Source organism: Eptatretus burgeri, chromosome 12 (assembly GCF_056783735.1).
Source record: "Eptatretus burgeri isolate ZD-2024b chromosome 12, Ebu_testis_v1, whole genome shotgun sequence".
Lineage (NCBI taxonomy): Eukaryota > Metazoa > Chordata > Myxini > Myxiniformes > Myxinidae > Eptatretus > Eptatretus burgeri.
This window is the reverse complement of record NC_140972.1, coordinates 84,934,211-84,958,263: the sequence shown is the minus strand read 5'-3', so window position 1 is coordinate 84,958,263 and position 24,053 is coordinate 84,934,211. Positions and strand designations below refer to the sequence as shown.

General features: G+C 42.0%; 1 protein-coding gene across 2 annotated transcripts in view; it reads right to left on the bottom strand.

The window, feature by feature from the left end:
* The window catches only part of LOC147016026 (small conductance calcium-activated potassium channel protein 2-like), a 420,626-nt gene that overhangs the window by 162,484 nt on the left and 234,089 nt on the right, over positions 1–24,053 (bottom strand). For both annotated transcript variants that reach the window (XM_085848716.1, XM_085848717.1), the window contains one exon: positions 11,877–12,018. In XM_085848716.1, the coding sequence (XP_085704842.1) occupies positions 11,877–12,018 (142 nt within the window). The remainder of the gene's footprint in view (positions 1–11,876; positions 12,019–24,053) is intronic.

Sequence of the window (24,053 nt, the reverse complement as noted above, 5' to 3'; positions counted from 1 at the left end):
TGACTCTGCCCAGATTCGCCTTGCGCTCGGCGCTTTATAGGCCGGCAGGAGAACCCATATGCAAATTTCCGGATTTGAATGAGCTCGGGGCGGAGTCGCGCTCGCCCATTGGATGGAGAAAAAGGGGCGTGAATCTCCCCTGATCCTAGAATTTGCATATCTCGATTCCACACAGATGCGCCTGGAGGCGGGGCCAAACCGCCCCGCGCTTGCTGATTGGACGGATCAGAAGTGGGCGTGTAGCATTCCTGATCCGAATTCTCCTCGGAAAGGCCGCATTTTGCACTCGCGGCTCGGCGCGTATCTTGTATGAGCCCAGGACAGCCCGACGCTCGGTGCTCACAGGTGGTGCGGGAATGGCTGCAGAAGAAGAGTGGTGAAGGTGGTGGAGGGTTTATGGTGGTGGTTTATGGCCATGGTGCCGTTTGGAATGGCGGTGATGCGATGTTTGCGGGAGCGAGTTGTGAAGGTAAAGATCGTGGCTGTTGGCGTTGTTGTTGTTGTGTGATGGTTGGAGCGTGGTTGGTTCAAAATAAAGATAGAACAGAAAAACGGCTATCTCAAAGCGTCGCAGCCCGAATGAATCACATTTATTCCCTCTAAACAACGGGTTTGGGGCTAACTACACATGTACTTACAGAGATATCTCACCTACGGGACCTGAATGGTGGTTTGCGAATTTCCACAACCGCAACAATATTATGGACATATTCGAAAGAAACTTGGTGTATGAGTTGGGTAGGTGACACAAACAAGCCAATGAGATTTTGGTTCACATCTGGATGCCGATCCGGCCAATGAGTGCGATACAAAACGTAAACTGTTAAGCCTTGCGGAGGTATGTGTTCTTCTGCGTGTCGTTCAAGTCTGACGATGTTTGTGGTGATGTAATCATAATGTAGGTCACCCCAATCAGTAAAGTTTGTGTTTTCTGGAATGAAAGGCCCAAACTGTGGAACTCAAACTAATCAGGGATTTATGAGGTGACGCTTTCATTTGAACCACAACCAGAAATTGCTCATGGATTTAGCAATATATGTTTATATTTTCAAAATGCCATTGTTTGAAAATACGTTGCAGAGGAAACACACTTGTATTTGAGCCGTGCCATGTGGGTTTGATTCCCAACCCAACTATATACTGTCAGATTGCCGCCTCGCAGGCAGCAGGCAAGGCGTTGAGTTGCAAAGTACGACGATCCCTGAATGGACGTTAAGTTGAGGACCAGTCTGCTAGCATTAGTAGATGGATGTTGTCTTTTGCGAAGAGTCATCAATTTATCACCAGCATACGCAACAAATTACTAATTCCAACCGACATCACCTTCAGTTGAATGCCAGTCTTGGCCAGCAGGTTAGTGAAAGACTTGGGCCAAAAGCTTTTTCCCCGTAGCTGACCCCAGAGGAATGTGGGAATAATTGGAACTGTTAACGAAGTAATGCATTTTCATATTTCCATTCCAACAAATTGTTGAGAGAGGTTTTCAGCCATTTATTTATTTTCATCCACAACTTTTCTTTTCTATGCCTGACTAGTAGTGCATCTTATATATTATTTCCGAGTTTGTGGTTTCGTGTCGCGCTATCTTCGACTTTGTTCCGCGCTCAAGTAACGTGATATTCGGCTTACATTATCTCAAAGACCATATGAGGTGCATGGTACAAAAAAAAGTAAATAAAATGGTTCTGAAACAGTGAAATCGTATTCCACTTTCTGCATTAAAGTAAAATTACTACTGATACTCTGCATCAGTTCCTTTCTCAAACACACCCACCCCAACATGTCGCGCAGAGCACGGGTTATGCTAGTTTATATTAACTGGGATCTCCTTCCCCAGTACCTCATTTACCACCACCCATCTCTCCCCACCCCTCCCCCTCTCCATTGCCATGTCTATGTCTGTCACCCATGAACGTTTTTCAGGGAGAAAGTGAGGGTACAAAAGTGCCACGGTGATTTTATCCTTCATGTATACAACGTAAAAGGCGACGTATGAGCTTCGGACATGGTGAGAAAAATATAACTGGTATGTTTCAAAATCCAAATAAAGTTATACCAATGGAAGACTATTTTCCCATGGTTATTATAATATTAATATTATATAATAATAAAATAATAAAATACCCCTTTGTGCAAAATAACTGGAAATCAACCCTCGTTTCAAACCCTGATCAACAGGCCGCACATTTCAAACCGAATATCCAAGTTGGCACGAGCTATTCTTGCAGCCTGATGAGTACATTAAAGGCACACACAATTCAAGCCTTTCTTTGAAGTTCCATTCTAAACGCTGTTGCCCGGACCAGTTCGGATAAACAAATATATGAGATCAAAAATGGCATTATCAACACCCCCGATTTTGTAACTTCAAACGTGCGGATGTGAAGGCACCATTCCCAATGACTTAACACACATGCAACAAAAGACATCAGTATTCTTCACATCATTCTTCTGTTATGTCTCCTTGAATGGTCATCTGCTTCCCCGATCTTTTAGGCTTTGTCCTTATACTGTCCGCCATGTTGTTTTTTTTTTCCACCAATTCGAATCACATATCCTATTGCACTCGGACCTGAGAGCTGCTGATAACAAACAATGCCGGATATTAACAATTACTTACACAAATACACGGCAGAAAATGCAAAAGACGTAAACACAATTACGTACAATGTAAATGCTGACCGCAAGTGAACACAGAAGAAGGCCCATGATTAAAATACCAACGGTCGAAGCAGTTCCTTATTCAACATACTTCAGAGTTCAATGGTAAAACCAGGAAAGTAAAGTATACTTCAATCGTAAAGCTATCATGAATGCGTAAAAGGCTCCAGAGCCCGTAATCAAATGCAGAATTATCTCAGGTGAGCGATCAAATTGAGTAAAAGGCCTAGCGAGTACCCCGACCACCGCGAGACACACATTTAAAGGCAAGGCTCCAGAGTCAATCACTTGTTTTCCACGGCATCCATCACACGACTCAACTTTCTCTCACTTCACATGAGATGGGCGTTGAGCAAATGTTTCCAAAACGCGGTCTTCTGGAAAAAGAAAAAAAAACAACTTTGAAGCTAGTCGCAGCTGTGAGACTAGCATTACAAGCAAACATCTCATGTAAAGAATTCCGTGCAAATCGAAAGCAAGCATCTGGGTGAATTTGATAGCTGACTGTTCAAACTTGACGGCGGTTGTGTCTGGGACGTTTGAGATGCAAACGAGACAACAAAAGTAATAAATACAATGCATAAATGAAATGCGCGATAGCAAGCCACAGGGAACAGTGTGTTGTCCGTGCCAAGATTGCCTAGGGATTGCTAAACAACACAAAAGTTCCGTTACCACAAAAGGTCTAAAAATTCAAGGGATGACGAAAAACAAAAGCAAAACAATTTATGGCGGTTGTCACATGGAGGACTATAACGCATGAGAAGGCAAAACACCTTTGATGCGCAAGTGATACCATTTACGAATCGGTTGTCCCCCTTTCCAAAAAAAAAAGATAAAATAAATAAACTTTCACATTGTGGCGTAAGGTACTCCAAAAAGGCCTCGCGACCAAACACTGCCAGCTCGCCTCTCAGACTTTCCTCCAAACAATGACCTGCAGGAATCCATCTTCGGCTGACCAAAACAAAAATTACACCACTTGTCGTGATCAAAATGATGAGGTAATTGCTCTCAGCATCTACGAGGGAATAAATGGGTGAAAGATATAAAAACGTCACCGAGAAAAAAAAAAAAAAAGCATCTCCTGACAGATGGCAAAAAGTTGATGAAACAATGGTCCGTAAAAACTGCCTTCAGTTGTTTAGGCAAGCCAGGTACAAATTGCAGACTTCTCTCCCTGCAGGAAAATGAAGCAGTTGTTGCATTTTGTGACAATTCGTGCCACTGTTGTGATGCCATTCATCTTGCAGGGCTTGAGGAGAGGCCAATATTACAAGGAGAGGCCAATATTACAAGGAGAGGCCAATATTGCAAATTGTTAATTCGAGACAATAAGATGCAAACTCGCCCGTAAGTTTTTTTTGCTGGATGATGCAGAAATTGAAGATGATAAGAAAAAAAGGGAGCGTTAGGCAGTTGGGATGAGTGCGGATGGAGGAAGATGCATACGACGCGAAGGAGATAGTAAAGTGGTGCAGAATTCTGCCGTTTGTTGCAGTTATAATATTAAGTGGTCCCTTTTTCTTGGTGTTATTTCATTTGAACTTTGAGTGCTTAAACTTCCCACCATAGTCGGCATGCCTTGATCAAAGTTCCATTGATTCCATACATTTTTTGCCTTAATTTTATTTTCTTTACAAGATTGAGGCGCATGGAAGAGGAAGGTGATGGAAGGTATGACTGACAGTTGGACACAAAAAGGGAACTAACAAACAGGAAAAGAGGAGTCAAGAGAAGAGATGAGGAAACAAAAACAACCTGCAAGTAAGAGGGTGTGGTGAGTTAGGGTGAATGGGAGTAAATAAAGATGGAGGGTATGGTTGGTGAGATGATATGAGATGGTGGTGTGTTGCCTGCTTGAAGCCCTGGAGGAAAGAGTAGGATAGAACAGCCATTGGAAGGCAATTCCATAGATATATGCAAGGACCACTAAGAGCTGAGGTGTGCAGTCATCCTGGATGTTGGAAGTTTTTAGCAGGAGGGGTTACTGCAAAAATGCATACTTCCTGGAATTCCTAGGAAGAGTTGGAGGGATGAGAGAGCAGGGTGATCCGTATCAGAGGATAGGTAGTGTGAATCAGAGATATCACCTACCTGTCTGCAATGTGAGAGCAACAGACCTTATGTTTTGGCATCATCATGGGATATTTCAATCATGTTGAGAGCTTACTATTCCATAGAGTCCAGGAGAGATGGACGTGATGTTGGGGCAGCGCCTAAAAAGGACAACAAACAGTACTCCATTGACAACAAACAGACAAAAGCCTTATAGAATGTGACAACGTCTGATTTTGCAAGGAAAGATGGAGTGATGGAGGATACCAACACTGCGACGAGCTTTGGAAGCCAGCTTTGCTTTATGATCAGCCCAGTAGAGGTCATGGCTGATGGTGAGATCTATAAATTCAAGAGTCTGAACTTCCAATGGCTGACAACTAAATAGACATGTGAGCTTGTTTGATGATCCTTCCAGGGCGATCATGTGAGACTAAGATTTTCCTGGATTGAAGAACATGTTCAATGGATTAGACCAGCATCTAAACGTTTCCAGATAAACAGAGTGACACCACTGGGAGAGGAGCTAAGAGGGTTCCATTGAAAGCAACACATTGACTGTGAGTAGAGAAAGTGAGAAATCTCGGCATGAAGGTGGACTTGTATGCCGCAGGCAGAGAGCTTGGCGAGCAAAACAGGACACCATACCATTGACTGCTCAAGGTTTGTCCAAGTTTTTTTGTTTTGGATTTAGAGCCACCAATCGTTGCTCTGAGAGGAGCAGCACCATACCAGAGCTGAATGAATGGGGTAGAACCTAAAGCTGTGGTCAGACATCAGGCTTTGTGAAAACTGGAAAGACCTGACATCAGCACCAATGATAGATTCAATGACTTTGAATAAAATTGGAAGGAAGCTTAGTGATCTGCAGTTGATAGGATCTTTTCTTATACTCATGTGGATGTGAGTGATGCTTGCTCACTCTTCCGTGCAGATGGGAGGCAACCGAAGGTGTAGGAGAGGCAAAGTAGTGGAGATAGAGAAGAAGCAAAAGCAGCAGAGCAAGATTTCAGAATACAGTAAAGGAAACCCTCAAATATCACGGGTTTGAATATCGCAGGTTTCTACCAATTGCGGGCAACCTGTTGTGTTCCAATTTAGCTATCATGGGTTTTCATTTCAACCGATCGTGTTTTTTGAGCTGAGATGAGTCATCGTTTGCTTCCACGTGTACGGTTACCTCCCATGACGAGCCTTTTGTTGTTTTTTTGTGCACTGTTTTTACTGGCACCCAAATGTTTAAAAACGATGGACAAAATTAATTGTGCCAAAAGGAAGAGAAAGTTTATTATGTTGGGCAAAAAAAAAAAAAATTGAGAGTTGGTAAATGGGTTTGCTGGAGGTACAAGTGCGACATCTGTGAGCCGCCATTACGGGATCAATGAATCCACTGTGCAGTATATATATATATCCGTAAAAGTGAGTCAAATATCCATGCAAGTGTTGCCGCCAGCACTCCGCAAAGTACAAACGTCTCATTCCTGTTCCGTGATCCTTACATTGAAAGGATGGGAAAAGCCCTTAATGTTTGTATCGAAGACCAAACGCAGAAAAAAGTACCTTTGAGTCGACCAGTGATACGGAAGAAATCATTTCCGATTTATCAACGTTTCCACAAGGCAACCGGGTCCGAAGACTCCAGTTGAACCACCACTACCCACAAGTTTCATGGCAGCAAGGGCTGGTTTGAGAACTTCAAAAGAAGATTCAGCCTCCACCATGTAAAATTAGTCTGGGAAGCAGCATCGGAAAACCATGACGCTACAGAGAACTATTCACCACAGCTCACGGAACTAATCAAGGCAAAGGGATTTATGCCGGAGAAGGTTTTTAATGCCAATGAGATGAGATTATTCTGGAAGGAGATTCCATCTCATATCTTTCTGTCCAAACAGGAAAGATCAAGATGGCTAAGGATCGGCTTACCATCTCCGATGTGGCAATGCAGCCTCAACCAGCTCCCGATGATCCAACAGCCATCGCAAGTTCTACATCCACATCTTTCTAATCTCCACCCCTCCCCACTCCCTGCTCCAACAGCATCATCACCCTGAGCTAAGTCTTGTGGTTTATATCTACAGCAGAGTACGTAATATTTTTACGATCGACCCACCTCACCGTTCTATAAAAATCACCTCGTTGTTTTGGAGTATATTTAAAAGGTAAAACATAAAAGTCTTGTGTTTTTGTTTATTTTATGCTGTAGTTATTATATTTACATGTTCATATTTAAAAGTTAATATGCTTTGAATAAATTATACATGTTTATTTAAATTGTAATGTGTTTATTTCTGGCTGCCGCTGACCTTCCTCTATATTTTCTCGAAGCCCAGGAACCGAATCCCCCCCCCATCCCCCATTTTCCCTTTAGCCATTGGTTTGAACTGGAGCGGTTTTAACTCTCATGGCATTTTCCAGGAACATAACCTCCACAATAATTGAGTGTTTACTGCATGGGCTCTAATGCCATCTGGGTCCATTATCAAAATGAGTTTGAGGTGAGACAGAACCTTCTGTACATTCGCAGGTGTGACGCACACAAAGTCTTTTAAGCAATGCAGGGTATGGGGGTGGAGAGGGTAAGACAGGGATATATTGGGATAGAATAGGATAGGTTGGAGGCAAACACAGAGATAAGACAATCAGTCCTATTTCTGGAAAAGTCTGCAGTCGTGCCAATTGGAATGGGGGAGGGAATGGAGGGGAAGCATACACCAGAGGATGTATTTGACAAGCACTCCCATGACTTTGAGGAAGGAGACTTGGAGAGTTCAGCATTGGAATAAATGCAGAATGATGTTTTCTGACTTGCCTTGTATGCGTTCTCCATGAGCTCCTGGGGTTTTATGGTCTCTATCCATGCCTTCATGGCTATTGTCCCGCCGACATTTCTCTCTATTTGAGAGCAGTTTTGCTAAGGCGACCTTCCTTCTTCGTGATAATGATCTTAGTTGATCTAAAGTAAGTAATACAAAAACCATCAACTTGAGAGTCTCACAGATAAACTCAGGTTTTGGGTTTGTCTCATTTTTGCTCTCCATGACAAAACAAAAATTTTTGTCGATGCAGTATTTGAAGATACATCGACGTAGCGACCACTTCAGTGATGACAGAGGATCCCATTGAGATTAGCTTGTGATGTTTTGTCCATGATCAGCAAGCTTCTCATGACATCCTTCCTTTATCTATACCTGATGTCAATTTTTAGGAAGTAAAGGCACAAAGTCTCTTGTTGACACAATACTGAAAAGAAATGCACATCTCATAAAGAGAGTAGCCCAGAGGGGTTTTGGCTCATGTGAAACTAGATTGGTGAACGATTACAAGTAAGTCCATTAACAAAGTGCTACTTTAAGCCTCGCCATTGTGCCAAAGGTCAGGTCAGGTATGGCAGCATTTACGAGAGCAGCGCGTCGCTGCGTCCACTTTCAGTCGGTACTCAAGAAGCCTCTGTCTGGCCATCCCCCAGGCACTTGCCTAGCCCATCCCCATCTCCTTGAGATGTCGATCAACCTGCTGCAACCATGAGACACGTGGTTGACCCATTGGCCTCCTCCACTCATGAGGCTCCCTCGCTGAGAGAATCTGGTGAGCAGGATCAGCGTCAGGAAAACGAGCCACATGCCCATACAGCCGCAGCTGACGCTTATGGACTATACAGGTAACAAATCTCATTTCGGCCCCTCTCAGCAACCATTCTTTGGACACAAAGTCTGACCAGCAATAGCCAAGGATTCTCCGAAGAGACCTGGTACCGAAGGAGTTAAGTGTCCGTCTCAGATCTCTGGTCAGAGTCCAAGTCTCACATCCGTAGAGCAAGACTGGAAGCACCAAGACTCGGACTTTTGTCCTGCACAGGTACCGACAGGGCCACACCCCATGATCCAGTGAATCCATGACTCCCAAGGCATGGGCCAGATGTCTATTGACCAGATGTCTAAATTAAAGACATGTAAATTAGAATACATGAGACAATTTCTTGTAAAATTTATGAGAATAACTCATGCTCTCTTTGTTGTGAAAATCCCCTTCAGCCAACAGTTGATCTGACAGTAAGACAAACATCAAGAGAAGGAATGAACAGGAAAAGAGGAAAGGGAAGAGGACAGGAAATATTGAAACTCGTCACGAGAAAGTTATGATACCCTCGACAAATCAACAAGGTATATAGAATTCGACACCAGGGTCACAGCATCATGATTCCTCTCAATCACGTCAGCTGCTCGTTTTGGGTTTCTCATAAAGTTGACGAGATACTTTTCTTTGAAATTGTATACAGTGACGTTCAATGGAGCACCATTTATTTTGCATTTCCGTTGTATTGTTTCACATTCAGACCTAAATATCCATCCATTCATTGGGGCCATACTCTGTACAGAGCGTTGGTGCCGCCGATGCAATCTCCTGGGCTATTGGGCACAATCCTGGATGGGTCACCACTCCGACGCAGGATACTCAAATGGCTCAATCATCTCAGCAAGATGGTACTCATTTTTCCGACCTCAGAAGGATGACGGGCTGAGTCAACCCCACCTGGTATTATTTCAACAGTTGAGCAGGATTTGAACTCAGGTCCCTAGGATCCCAAACCCACCACCCTAACCATTAAGCCAACATCAGGCATGCCCTAATGTGATCCTCCTTTTTAGGTCATCTCTACCGAGATGACCTAATAAAGCCGGACCAAATGTCCATCCGTCCGTCCATCAACAATTTTTCTTTCCGGTCTTGATGAAATTTAGTATGTGGGTAGAGGTCTATGAGTGTTGAACAACGATATAACTTTTGTCCGGGTTCAAGGTCAGGGTCAAGGTCATGAGGTCACGTAAGTTATAAAAATCGCCATTTTCAAAACCTATCTCGTCTGCCATTGTACAAGATATTCGGCAACTGTTTATTGATTATGATAGTAAAAAATATTATCTTGTATCTAACTGGACAGATTTTTGAATTTCCATCCCGTTTGGCCGCCACGTAACCTGGAAGGTAGTCAAAAACACCTCCTGGTACAAAGAAAACTTTTTACTTCCGATCTTGATGACATTTGGTATGTGGGTAGAGGTCTATGAGTGATACCCAACGACATATTTTTTCCCAGATTCGAGGTCAGGGTCAAGGTAACGAGGTCACGAAAGTTGTGAAAGTCGCCATTTTCAAAACCTATCTAGTCTGTCATTTTAGGAGATATCTGGCAACGGTTCATCGATTATGATAGTAAAAAACATTACAGAGATGACCGTCACCCCCCACACGGGGGTAATCTTTCATGTTATTTTCTCATTAACAACATTGTAACAGTAAAAAAAAATAAACAACAATAAAAAGGAAAACTACAACGGCACTCGGTAAACCGCATACCTCTGCAATGCTGAACAGTTTACGTTTTGTATCCCACTGGTAAGCTGGATCTGGATCCAGACCTGAACCAGAATCTAATGGACTTGTTCTTGTCACCCAACCAACTCAACCAACTATTTTTGACATATTCAACCAGAACTTTTTGAAATATATGAACTCTATATCGTTTTTAACCCCATCTCTCAATGGTGAAGAATCACTTTAAGAATAAAAAAATTATCGTGTCCGGATCTTCACCAAAATCGAATAAATTCGTCCTTATCACACACCCAACCTGTCCACCTAGTTTCGTATGAATCCATCAATAACTTTTTGAGATATCGTGTTATCTGTAATTTTTAGGCCTATTACTCAATGGTGAAGAATCACTTTAAAATTTCTCAGTTCCAGATCTGGATCTTCACCAAAATCTAATCAATCCATCCTGGTCATACACCCAACCTGTCCACCGAATTTCTCCCAAATCCATCCACAACTGCTTGAGTTATCCTGCTCACAGACAAACAAACAGACAGACAGGGGTGAAAACATAACCTTCGTTCATCTTCGGTGGTGAAAGTAACCAGAGTAAAATTTTAAAAAAAGACAGCAAAATGCCATTTCTGTAATAGGAGATCAACACAGTAAAGATGTTTTTCCAATCTTCTTGCAGAAACATCCAAAGTGCCAAAGGAAAGGTCACGTTACATAAAGATCAAAATGGTATAAAAATCAGGTCAGCAGGCCCAACATTTCGGCCTCCTGACAACCTTTAAAGAAAATAGGTTTTCTTTCGATGCAAGATCGAGGCTCATGGAAGAGTGAGGTGCCAAAGGACAAAAAGGGAAAGAACCGACAGCGGGGTCGTGGCGGAGCAGGGCCACAGTTGGACACAAAGAGCAAGGGAATGAACGTGCAGCAAAAGAGGAGAGAGAGATACAATTAGAGGAAATACAGTAACCTGTTCCCCTCCTGACCATTGGTTTGACCATTATGGTCAACAGGTTAAACAAATCATGACAAATTATCTTGTCTTGAAACGTGATTCAAATTTTGATGCATTTTCGAGGAGACATTACCCGGTTATTCAGTTGTAACCAATACTTGTCCTGCCCACTCAAACAAAGTGTGAAAATCCCAAATTCATTTGCTCAAGGTAGCAAACCATACTTGCAGGGTGATTGCAAAAAAAAACAAAAGAAAAGGAAATTGTGGCCTGCAGCAATTCATTGTTTTTTGAACCGCTACAAATCGAGTCTGTTCAGAAATTGGACTTCTTAAGGTATTAGCAAGATCATGGTAAATTATCAGAATGGTCGAAGCAACGGTCAGGGAAACAGATGAAGGGTCAAACAGACAGAGTAGTTAACAAATCAAGGCTACGGCACTTGCTTAACCATAATTTAGCACTTAAATATTACCTGCCAGGTAGTGATCCAAAATTTAAAATTCTTTTTCAGGTTTGTTTTATTACAAGAGGAATAATTTCCCTTGTGGAAACACCAATGCAAGTGGAAAATGCTTTTTTTTTAACCTTTTCCCCCATTTTTTTTTTACAATCCATGCACATATTCTGAAGCCTTAGTGAACCTGAAAGCAAGACTAACTTGTACTGACACGTGTCATATAATGAAGGCCCAAAATCAGATGTCTAAATATAATTCCTTCTGCTTGACCTTGTGATTTCCAGTTTTTTCAACTAATATATATATATATATATATATATATATATATATATATATATATATATATATATATATATATATATATATATACACGCATGTTAAAAGTGCTTCACTTGTTTGATTCCTAGTACGTACCATGATTCCCGTGAGCAGGCAGACACCTTTCCCACAATATGTGTGCGGTACAATGTCCCCGTAGCCAATGGAAAGAAACGTGATGGAGATGAGCCACATGGCACTCAGGAAGTTGCTCGATACATCCTGTCTGTCGTGGTACCTGAACAGAGTCCACATACAACAGGCTGTTCATTGAAAATGCATGCTGGACACATCGGTTGAGAGAATAAAATACACATTCGTTGAAATTGAATCAACATTTCACATGCGAAGTTCATTGCCATGTATTATGTGGACTGTTATAATAAATAAATTGCAAAACAACTGAAGTTGAAAACTGATTGAATTTCAGCATGTTGTGGAGCATCGGGCTTTCTTTTTTCTTTTTTTTTTCTTTTTTTAAAGATATTGTTGTTCGTCTTTCGGATGCTCGTGTTAGGGGTCGCCACAGCGGATCTTCTGTTATGATCCGCATTCTGATTTGGCACATGTTTTACACTGGATGCCCTTCCTGACGCAACCCTGGTCACCTCGAACAACACAAGGATAAGGATTGGGTTTCGCCATGATTCCAGACTGCCCTACACCCTCTCATTGCGCGGCTGAGCGCAGAGTGCCCGTCCTCAAGCGATCCTCCAACCCAAGCCTTCGAGTCGCTGGATTACAGGCGCACACCACTACGCCCGGTTCTTTTTTTAAAGATGTCTTCATGCTTAAATGTTGATATTCTTGATGGTTTGACATGTGCAAAAACGTTCCATATAGCTAGATATTTCAAAAAATATCATAAAATTACATGCATTGTACTGTGGATACATTGGCTTCGGCACAAAAGCTTAATACCTTGACAAACAACCCAACTGTTAACATCACGGAAGTTGAAAAAAGATATTTCGTTCAAATCTGCATGAAATTTATGGGGGAGGGGGTTCTTTCCGAGCATACATGTGCTTACAAAATCCATGTTGGGTCAAGCGTTTGTACCCGTTGGAAAGCTCCTTGAGGTGCCTGTCAAATTATATCATATTTGTTAAGGTAGCTTCTACCTGAATTGAAAAAGGGACTGTGAACCTTTTACGTGCTATTAAAATAATAAGTCACAAAATGTGTCGAGGTACTACAATGAAACAGGAAAAAAATACAATTTTGCCCCAGAGATGGGGGGAGGGGGGTCAACGAGCAGATCTAGCATCAAGAGAGTGTTAGCTACGAAATATACTACTCGCTCAAACTCCCCTTTCAGGTGACACCCCACCTCCATCTACACCCTGACTACCCACTTCTTCATCTTTCATTTTCACACCTCCAGATCACACTGCAACTCTGATCTTCAAATGTGGCTGGAATAATGTTCAAATACTAGATTACACTAAGAAACTCTGATGTGAAAGAACTTCTGTAGTTTATACGTTCAATGTATGATGGCATCGAAGACGTATAAACTGAAATGTCACTGCACTTCGACTGTGTAGTGCAAAACGAACTCTTCGGCCAAACGCTGGAATGTCGTTGTCACACTAACACACAACATTGACAGTACATCATCGGTATCCACAGGACAAACCATCTCTATCCATCAAAAAGCCAATGTTGCACCAACGTCGGCAATGTGCATATGACCAACCACAAAAATTCCAACCCAAGCCCAATGTTGGTTCCCGTGCTTATAATGATGACTTTGGATCCAAATGGTTTGGTGTATGGCTGGATATTCTCAAGATAATTAATGTCGCTTATAACAATGACATTGTCTTTATGTCTGATTGTTATGATCCCGTATGGAAGCTGGAATTTGTCCCAAGATGGAAAGTTGCCTTCAATTTGTTCAAAATGAATGATCTCAGTTGAACATGTGAAGCAGAATCTCACCGTGGTTTAACTGGATGAGATGGTGGGAGAGAAAAGATTCAGCTTTCAAATACATGAGGCTTCAGAATGAAAAAGCCATTCTCACATGATGCAACAGCAGGCCTCAGGTTGGCCTGTTTTCTGTTCCCATTCGAAACAGTGCTCATAAAGGAGGAAATCCAGGTTAAAATTCCAGACACTATTGATGTTTGTCCATTGTCTACTCGTGGGCTTATAACTCATGCTAAATACACAAATATTTACTTATGTATTTGTCTTGCATGTGGTTTCTGCACAAGCCCCATGAAAAGCCTTCGATGAATGTTAAAACAAACGTTTGCAGTTCTCATGAAAAGCTGGCTATTCTGATTAATGATATAATATCTAACTTTTTAATAGAACACAAACGTGTTTGGCTTTGGGCAAAGAACTAAATATGAAGATTTCTCAGAAAGCAATTCATTCAGCTGAAGGAAAATTAGACTCTCTTGTTGAGATTGACACAGCCTTTTGTACTACTCCAAAATTGCTGCAGCCTCAACACTCACCCAAGATGTATAATTTGGTCTGGTTGGAAAGCAATTATTGGTCCCCATGGCTTCTGGCACAATTTCCAGCTCAATGTTAACCAGAAGACCAGATATCAGGACACTACGTTTTAACCTAATCAAGAAACATGAAATGAGCTCAGATGATATTGAGAATATCCAGCCATGCACCAAACCATTTTGATCCAAAGTCAACATTAGAACCACAAGAACCCAGCTGGTGCAGTTATGTTGAGCCAACATTGGGCTTGGGTTGGGAAATTGCCGTGGTTGGTCGTATGCACATCGCCAACGTCGATTCAACATTGGCTTTCAGTGGTCTTATGGAAAGAGATTGGAAAGAGATGGTTGGTCTTTGATGACGTTCGGTCAATGTTGGGTGTTGGTGTGCTGACGACGGACCAGAATTTGAACGGTGATACTGTCCACGGTGTAAAGTTACGTGGGTAACCTTTTTGAAACACAGGTCAACGCTCATCGAAGAGAAAAATATCATGAATTTGGAAGTGACGGAGTTACGAAATTATTTCAATGTAAGACAAAAGTGGCTGTTAAACAAAGAAATCTTCAAACATAGGATATAATAATCAAAAAAGTTAAATATCACAATGAAATTGTCCAAAAAATTAATGCCGCCACAAAATATAATTTTCAATAATGCTTCATGGAGAAACATCCAAAGTAAAAGAAAAACAAAAACGACTTCATTGTAACAGTTTGGTTGGGTATATGAAGCAAGGTTACTAGGTTTCAAGTCACTTCGTGATTACATATGTATATATTTGACGTACAATTGGGACGGTTGGGATTGTACATTTTAAAAGGAAAAAAAGGTGCATCCAACCAAAAGTAACATGACCTACTCTGCTAATTTAGTAATAAACAAGCAAGAGCAGACACGTCTCAGGTGACATTTCACCCGTTTCCCAGCGAGCTTCCTCAGGCCAATAAACCCTGAGCCTCAGCATGTGTCTGCTTTCATTTGCGAGGAAACAATAAAATTCTGGTCACGTGCCAGTGCGAGAGGTCAATTGAGGAACGTTTCTGTTGATCTGAACCTTTAGCACCAAATGCCAATCGTATCATCGATGGTCTGCTCTGCTCTTTTTATTATTTATTCATGATCTGGTATTGTATGTATGTGCAACTCGGTGTGCTACCTTTGACCAATATGAATCCTGAGCTGCAAATCTTCCGACACGTGTGTATAATAACTATATATGTATATTAGAAGTTAACCCGGTTCCACCAGTCTGTTGCAAGGGAATTTGTTCTCTATAGATTGTGGAATATTTCGGAAGTTTGCGAGGAATGTCCTCTGGCAGCATATTGGCAGGGACCCGAAGAGATTGTGCATTACGAAAAATGTGACCGATTCGTCAACACCCTTTCTTCTTCAAGACCTCAACCTCCTCCCCCCCCCATGTCCCAGCCCCAGGTCCTCAACCTCAAGTTTTCAAGTCCACCTCGCAAATCCTAAGTCATCAGCCCCACTCCCAAGTCCTTAACCTTCCCCTCCCAACCCGAAGACTTCACTCCACCTCCTGCCCTTCACACTGCAAGCCTACAACCCCCTCCCCACCCACCCTGCACCACAATTCAACCCCTCCACACCCACTACAGAACCTCAACACCAACCACAACCTCCCCCCAAATGAATATCCACAACACTCCCCCCCCCGCCCCCCGCCACCCCCAAAGTTTCAACTCTCCACCACACCAAAGTCTCAACCTACCACACCAAACTCTATCCCGTCTTTGCTCTCTCCACCCCCTTCCAAACTCCAACGATCTGTCCTCCCCCCAACCCCCTCATGAAAGTGAAAGCGCATTTTTACATCGATCACACATTCTTACATCAGACAGATCAATAGACAAACAGACAATACAAAAATGCATTACACAGACATTACACAAGGCCATTCTTACAACAGACAGATAAAGACAGATACCCAATGATATATACAAAAACACATATGTATATATATATATATATATGTGTGTGTGTGTGTGTGTGTGTGTGTGTGTGTGTGTGTGTGTGTGTGTGTGTGTGTGTGTGTGTGTGTGTGTGTGTGTACTGTATATATATATATATATATATATATATATATATATATATATATATATATATATAAATATATATATATATATATATATATAAATAGATGCATGGGCGTCGATTGCTTTTGAAAAGTGGGTGGGACATTGCATGTCCAGACCACGAAGCCCACTTCGTGCCGGCATGGACACAACAAGTCTACCCTTGAAAATTCTTGATTTTATACGCTCGTTGACATGATGCCTTCTGATCACACAAATCCCTTAAATTAATCTGACCATCAATCGACCATCTTTTTATCAAATGCAAGCAGACGGAGCGAAATTAATTAAACATTAATTATACACATTTCAAAGTTTCAAGTGTCATCAAAGAAATACAATTCTATATATAAAAAAATTGTTTATCAAGCCTCCTTCTCACAACCCTTGAACCGATTCACTAAACATAAAATGAAAACGAGACTGACATACAAATTGATATTACACGAATACGGTCAACTTACCTTAAAACTTGCCAAAAATATGAACCCTCTTTTCTGCCGATCCAGTTAAAAACTTTGTCGCAATGTCTTGGGGGTCAAGTGCAGTCAGACGATCTCGGTGAACATGACAGATCATGAGATGGTTGAGGCATTGTTGGGTCATTGTGGAACGTAACGAAGTCTTCATACGTCCGAGTGCGCTGAATGACTGTTCAGCTTCACATGAACTTGCTGGGGAAAGCAATAGAAGCCTAAACAAACGTTCTACCTGTGGGAACATTCGACGGACTTCCGGCACCATGTCTACAAATATATGTTACGGTAATCCTCAACAGATGAACCACTGAACTGGTTACGAAAGAAGCCAAGTTCTTGTTCTAGGGAATCCGACAGTTTGGGATATTTGCGGACTATTTGTGGTTTGAATGACCAAGACAGGAGCATTTCACCCAAGTCCCTATACGCCATGAGTTTGGTTGATGTGAAGTACTCGTTCAAGTTCTTGGATGCGCTGTCGATGACTTTGAAAAATTTAACTCTGTATACCTCCTCTGCAGAATTGGCAGTGTATTCCTGCGTGCCTCCATCAAGTCTCTTCGGAAGCTTGCGCTTACGAGGGAGGGTCACTGGATCTAGTTGGCACTGTTGGAGCTTCTGTTGTGCTGCTTCGAAAACCTCCTTAAACATCTGGTCGGGACGGAGAGATTGGAGATTCTGTGCAGTTACCTTTGCAGCAGTAAGCATACCAGAGACGGTAACTTGTGAACCCTGAAGTGCCTTATTGAGGTATTCACGGGATTGGAGAACGGGCAATGATGCAAACAGACAGAGAACACACTTTCCTGATGAAAGACAGCTTCGAATACCGTTGGCTCGTACCAAAGTCATCACTTGCTTGTTGAAGGGCATCCAGTACCGCTTCATAGTTATCCAATATCGATTTCACTGCAGGAGAACGAGTTAACCAACGCGTCAGGCAAATTGGCCTCAGGCGTGTAGGGCAAGGAGTGTCAGCATCGTCAGCATGGCTATTCAAGTACAGATGCTTGAATATTCCAGAGTTGTTGTACATGTTGCTGAGTACCTGAACATAATCAAGGGCCTCTGATGAACGGTGCAGTCTGTAGGGCTTTGGATGTAATGAGCTGGGTGAAATGAGCTCCAGAGTGAACATAATTGGCCAGCGGTTGGAGATTTTTTTAGCTGTGCTTGACAGCCCTTGTACGTTCCGGACATGTTGCTTGCCCCAACGTAAGTCTGAGCTCTAAGGTGTTCAATAGGGAGTTGACACCGAATTAGGATATCCTGAAGCATCTTACAAAGTGATACTCCTGTTGTTGACGATACTTGGTAGAGGCCGATGAGATCTTCTTGAACATCAAAGGAATCCGTCAGATAGCGCACACACACCGACTTCTGCTCATTACCCTGAATATCTTGCGTTCCATCAGTTAAGAGTCCGAACTGAGTGGACATTTCATTCACGTTACTGCAGATATTTCTGAGGATGGCATGACTCATCAACTGTAGAATTTCGTTCTGAATTTCTCCACTTGTGAACGTCATCTTCCTTGACAGCCACGTCTTGAGGTTTACATCATCCTCGGCCCGCAACTGTAAGAGCATTTTGAAATTCCCCTCAGAGGCATCCTCCCCAGGAATTGCAAAACCTTGTCGGGCTAAATATTGCAGTGAAGTGATAATCTTCAGAAGTGCTGACCGTGTAGATCTTTGCTCTTCTAGTAGTTTGCTGCTCAGCTGCACATGGACACCAGGTTGACTTCTGTGACATTTCAGATTTTCAGAGGCAAGCCGATGTGTGTTTGATCGTTCGTGTTGTCTGAATTTTTCGGTAGCATTTTTCCAGTTCCGAAAGCCCTTTGAGACAAATGCGTCTTCTGCACAGCGGGCAAGTTCGGTAAGTTTTTCACGAGAAGCGTCTGTACAGGTGTGACAGAGTACACCGCCGATGCTCTGATCAAAATGAAGCCACGAAAAATCTTTGAACCACTGTTGTTGAATCTTCAACTTTCGGTTTGGCAGTATTTGGACTGGGATACAACTGACATCATGAGGTTGAAAAGGCTGATCTGGGAAATTAGGCCAAGTACTCGCACATGCACCCTTTTCTGCTATCTTCTCCTTTGAATCGTCCACCTCTTTCTGGGAACTTGATTGCTCCAGGAGAGTGGTCAGGGATGTGCTACTTGATGCTGTCACGAAAAACTCTGATATCCATATCCTCGATGAAACGAGAAGGGAATTACATTTCAGTTGAATAAATTTTGACATGTGAATTATAAGGGTTATTTTTTGCGTAACAGGGCATTTTTAAGGTTAACCTACTTTTGGCTAGGTCACGATACCTCCAGGCACAATGTTGACATGTGATAAGCTTTGCGTAGCACATGTATTACTAAAAGAGCACCGATACGAGTTCAGTTCTTAATTTAGCATCTGAGCTCCCAACTTAGCATTCCATTACTCGCTTAGTTCCCGGCTACGTGCTTATTACTTTTATTACTTTTGGTTAGGGTCAGATACCTTGGTATTTTATTACCTGGGATTATTAATATTCATCATTTTATTTAATCTGCATTTAATTAACCAATGAGCTAAAGTTGAGTGACATGATTATGATATTATTGGTTCATAGCGTCGACGTTAAAGATTGTGTTCTTGATTTGCTGCCATCAAAAGGTTTCACCAAAGGAATGAGATAAAATCAGTTGTCATGTGAACATTTATGTAATTCTTTACCTCTCACAAACCAAGAGACCAGGAGACGAGGGATTAAGATCTGTTACCGTCCGGATGTGCACTCTCTTCTTTACAATTATTGTACATAGTTTGTTATTTGTAAATATGTTCATCATTTCCACAAGTGCGTGCCCGTACGTGCAAAAAAAAAACGCAACTTTGAAACCGCATGCCTTTGTTTAAGTATAGTGCATGCCCGTACGTTTTGTTTAAGTAGAGTGCGTACCCGTGCGTTTTGTTTAAGTATAGTGTGTGAACGTACGTTTTGTTTAAGTATAGTGTGTGAACGTACGTTTTGTTGAAGTATAGTGCGTGCCCGTACGTTTTGTTGAAGTATAGTGCATGCCCGTACGTTTTGTTTAAGTATATTGCGTGCCCGTACATTTTAAGTATAGTGCTTGCCCGTACGTTTTGTTAAAGTATCGTGCGTGCCCGTACGTTATGTTTAAGTATAGTGCGTGCCCGTACGGTTTGTTTAAGTATAGTGCGTGCCCGTACGGTTTGTTTAAGTATAGTGCGTGCCCGTACGTTTTGTTTAAGTATAGTGCGTGCCCGTACGGTTTGTTTAAGTATAGTGCGTGCCCGTACGGTTTGTTTAAGTATAGTGCGTGCCTGTACGGTTTGTTTAAGTATAGTGCGTGCCTGTACGTTTTGTTTAAGTACAGTGCGTGCCTGTACGTTTTGTTTAAGTATAGTGCGTGCCCGTACGTTTTGTTTAAGTATAGTGCGTGCCCGTACGTTTTGTTTAAGTATAGTGCGCGCCCGTACGTTTTGTTTAAGTATAGTGCGTGCCTGTACGTTTTGTTTAAGTATAGTGCATGCCCGTACGTTTTGTTTAAGTATAGTGCGTGCCCATACGTTTTGTTTAAGTATAGTGCGTGCCCGTACGTTTTGTTTAAGTATAGTGCGTGCCCGTACGTTTTGTTTAAGTATAGTGCGTGCCCGTACGTTTTGTTTAAGTATAGTGCGTGCCTGTACGTTTTGTTTAAGTATAGTGCATGCCCGTACGTTTTGTTTAAGTATAGTGCGTGCCCATACGTTTTGTTTAAGTATAGTGCGTGCCCGTACGGTTTGTTTAAGTATAGTGCGTGCCCGTACGTTTTGTTTAAGTATAGTGCGTGCCCGTACGGTTTGTTTAAGTATAGTGCGTGCCCGTACGGTTTGTTTAAGTATAGTGCGTGCCTGTACGTTTTGTTTAAGTATAGTGCATGCCCGTACGTTTTGTTTAAGTATAGTGCGTGCCCATACGTTTTGTTTAAGTATAGTGCGTGCCCGTACGGTTTGTTTAAGTATAGTGCGTGCCCGTACGTTTTGTTTAAGTATAGTGCGTGCCCGTACGGTTTGTTTAAGTATAGTGCGTGCCCGTACGTTTTGTTTAAGTATAGTGCGCGCCCGTACGTTTTGTTTAAGTATAGTGCGTGCCCGTACGTTTTGTTTAAGTATAGTGCGTGCCTGTACGTTTTGTTTAAGTATAGTGCATGCCCGTACGTTTTGTTTAAGTATAGTGCGTGCCCATACGTTTTGTTTAAGTATAGTGCGTGCCCGTACGTTTTGTTTAAGTATAGTGCGTGCCCGTACGTTTTGTTTAAGTATAGTGCGCGCCCGTACGTTTTGTTTAAGTATAGTGCGTGCCCGTACGTTTTGTTTAAGTATAGTGCGTGCCTGTACGTTTTGTTTAAGTATAGTGCATGCCCGTACGTTTTGTTTAAGTATAGTGCGTACCCATACGTTTTGTTTAAGTATAGTGCGTGCCCGTACGTTTTGTTTAAGTAAAGTGCGTGCCCGTACGTTTTTAAGTATAGTGCGTGCCCGTACGTTTTGTTAAGTATCGTGCGTGCCCGTACGTTTTGTTTAAGTATAGTGCGATATAAGTTAGAAAGGTGAAATAAACCATTTTGGTCGCTAAAGGGGCCCAGAACCGTTGCGGGGTCGGCGTGGTGAAGAAGAAACTAACAATCTTTATTTTATTTTCAACGCTGCATTTAAAATCTCTAATTTAATCATTCTAAATCACACAGTTTAATGAGACACCTTATCCTGTCGGTGTATCCTTCGTCTTTGTCCTCATGCAAACGGAAAATTATTCGGATGATGGCGGAAGAGAAATTCCTTCCGGAACGTTATTTTTCCTAGTAAAAATTGCAAACCGTTCTTAGCTACTAAGCCTAAGCCTTTTTAATCGGATTTTCGAGGTAATCTCATTACTACCCTATAGATACTGTATAATCCGAGAACAGAATTCAAAAATAATTTTCCGTTCGTTTGTCCAAACCGCTTTGGTGAATTTTGCATATTTTTTAACAGCTTCCTTTTAAAATCTACAATTTAATCCTCATAAGTCCGACGACCGAATGATACCTCTCGTTTTGTAGGTCTATACCTCCCCTAAGTCCAAGTACCGATGAAAACATTATTTACATTAACCGCCGCAGAAGCGGAACCGCCGCAGAAGATAGACACACACAGTGAGATAGTCAGACACATACTGTATATAGATAGATAGACACAGTGAGATAGACAGACACATACATTGCTCACAAGTGCATGAAAATTAAGTGGAAGCATTGACAAGGAATCCCAGGTTCCATTTGTAAGTGAATTTGTTGGTAAATTAATTTTTTTTGTGAATTAATTAGTTGGTGAGTGAATTCGTTCGTAAGAGATTTTTCATTTATTATTTATATATTTTGCTTTTATTTTCCTGTGACAGCATAATAGTCATGAACTGTTACGACTACTCAGGTTTCTCAGTGAAGTAAATTGACGGAAAGGAAATTATATGTTCACAGAATTGACTGAATAGTTTGTGGTTAAATGATTTTTTTTAACTTCCAGTAGGTGTGCAAACCAACAACTCTGAGTGAGCATATACACCACGTGTGAAACAAAAATGAATATACAGTGCCTATAGAAAGTCTACACCCCTTTCAAAATTTTCACCTTTTGTTGCCTTTTAGCCTGGAATTAAATTGCACTAAATCAAACTTTTTCCACCTTGATTTACACATCATAACCCACAACTTCCAAGTGAAAAACAAATTCTACAAATTTCAGAAAAATTAATTAAGAATACAAAGCTAGAATATCTTCGTTGGATAAGTGTTCCTCCCCCCCCCCCCCATCAATTGAGTTAATACTTGGTCGAATCACCTTTGACAGCAATTACAGCTGTGAGTCTGTTGGGATAGGTCTCTACCAACTTTTCACACCTTGATTGAGCAATATTCTTCTGCACAAAACTGTTCAAGCTCAGTCAAGTTGCGTAGGGAGTGTTGATAGATAGCGATATCACTGAACAACAAAAATTTTTTACTGGAGATGTGTAAAGTGATTTAGACTAATTTGGGTACGCTGATTTCAAAAATCATAACCGTTTTGCTGTATCACGTCAGGATTTTCAGTAACAGAAATATTCCCATTGCCTAGAAGTCAGGATTTCAATGAAATTTACAAAAATTCATTTATTCATTTATTTCATCATGAATGCTTCAAAATTATAGAAATTACAGAAAAACTCCACTAGAATGTAATTAAAAATGCTAGGCATTTGGCTTTGCGTTTGTGCCGCTCTGTGTCAGTTTCACGATGCAGGAACCAGCAGAAATCGCCCATCATGTTCGGGTTGTGCCGCCCTTGGTAGTACTTGGCGTCTCCATGAGTGAAATCTCTTGGTGGAATCGCTTCGCCGTGCTCGTCGAGACTGCTCCCAAGTTGTCAGGGAAGAAGTTCAGGTGCTGGTGTAGGAAATGGATTTTCAGGGACATCCTGGAGCCAAGTTTCCTGAAGGACTCCAGCAGCTGCTGCACTATTTCTTCATAGTTGTCCGCGCGCTCGTTCCCCAAGAAGTTGTCCGTCACAGCTTTGAAGCTCCTCCACGCTGCCAGCTCTTTGGGGTTTAGAGTTGTCGGAAAAGTTTCGTCCTTCATAATCTGTCGGATTTGCGGTCCAACAAAGACACCAGCCTTGATCTTGGCCTCCGACAAGGTGTTGCCAAACTTTTCCTTGAGGTATAAAAACCCACGCCCATTCAGATCCATTGCCCGTACAAAACTTTTCATCAAGCCGAGCTTTATGTGGAGTGGTGGAAGGAAAACCTTGGCTGGGTCGACAAAGGGCGACATGCTTCACGTTGTGTCGACCAGGTACATGCTCTTTTAAGCTCTTCCCAATCTTTCTTCGTCCAGTGATTCTTGTCGTCTCTGCTATCCCAGAGACAAAGGAAGCACAAGTATTTCGTGTAGCCTGACTGCAGCCTCTAACAACGGCGCCACCACTTTCAAGTCTCCGCAGATGTGCCAGTTGAAGTCATTGTACTTGATGGAATCAAGCAGCTGCCGCATAGTCTCATAGGTCTCTGTCATGCCGAACGCGTGAGCCAGTGGGACTGATGGTTTCTCTTTGCCATTGTGGAGCAAAACAGCCTTCAAGCTGTTCTTCCCCGAGTCGATGAAAGAGGCGCCAGTCTGCAGGATCGTGATCACACCCAAGTTCTTTCA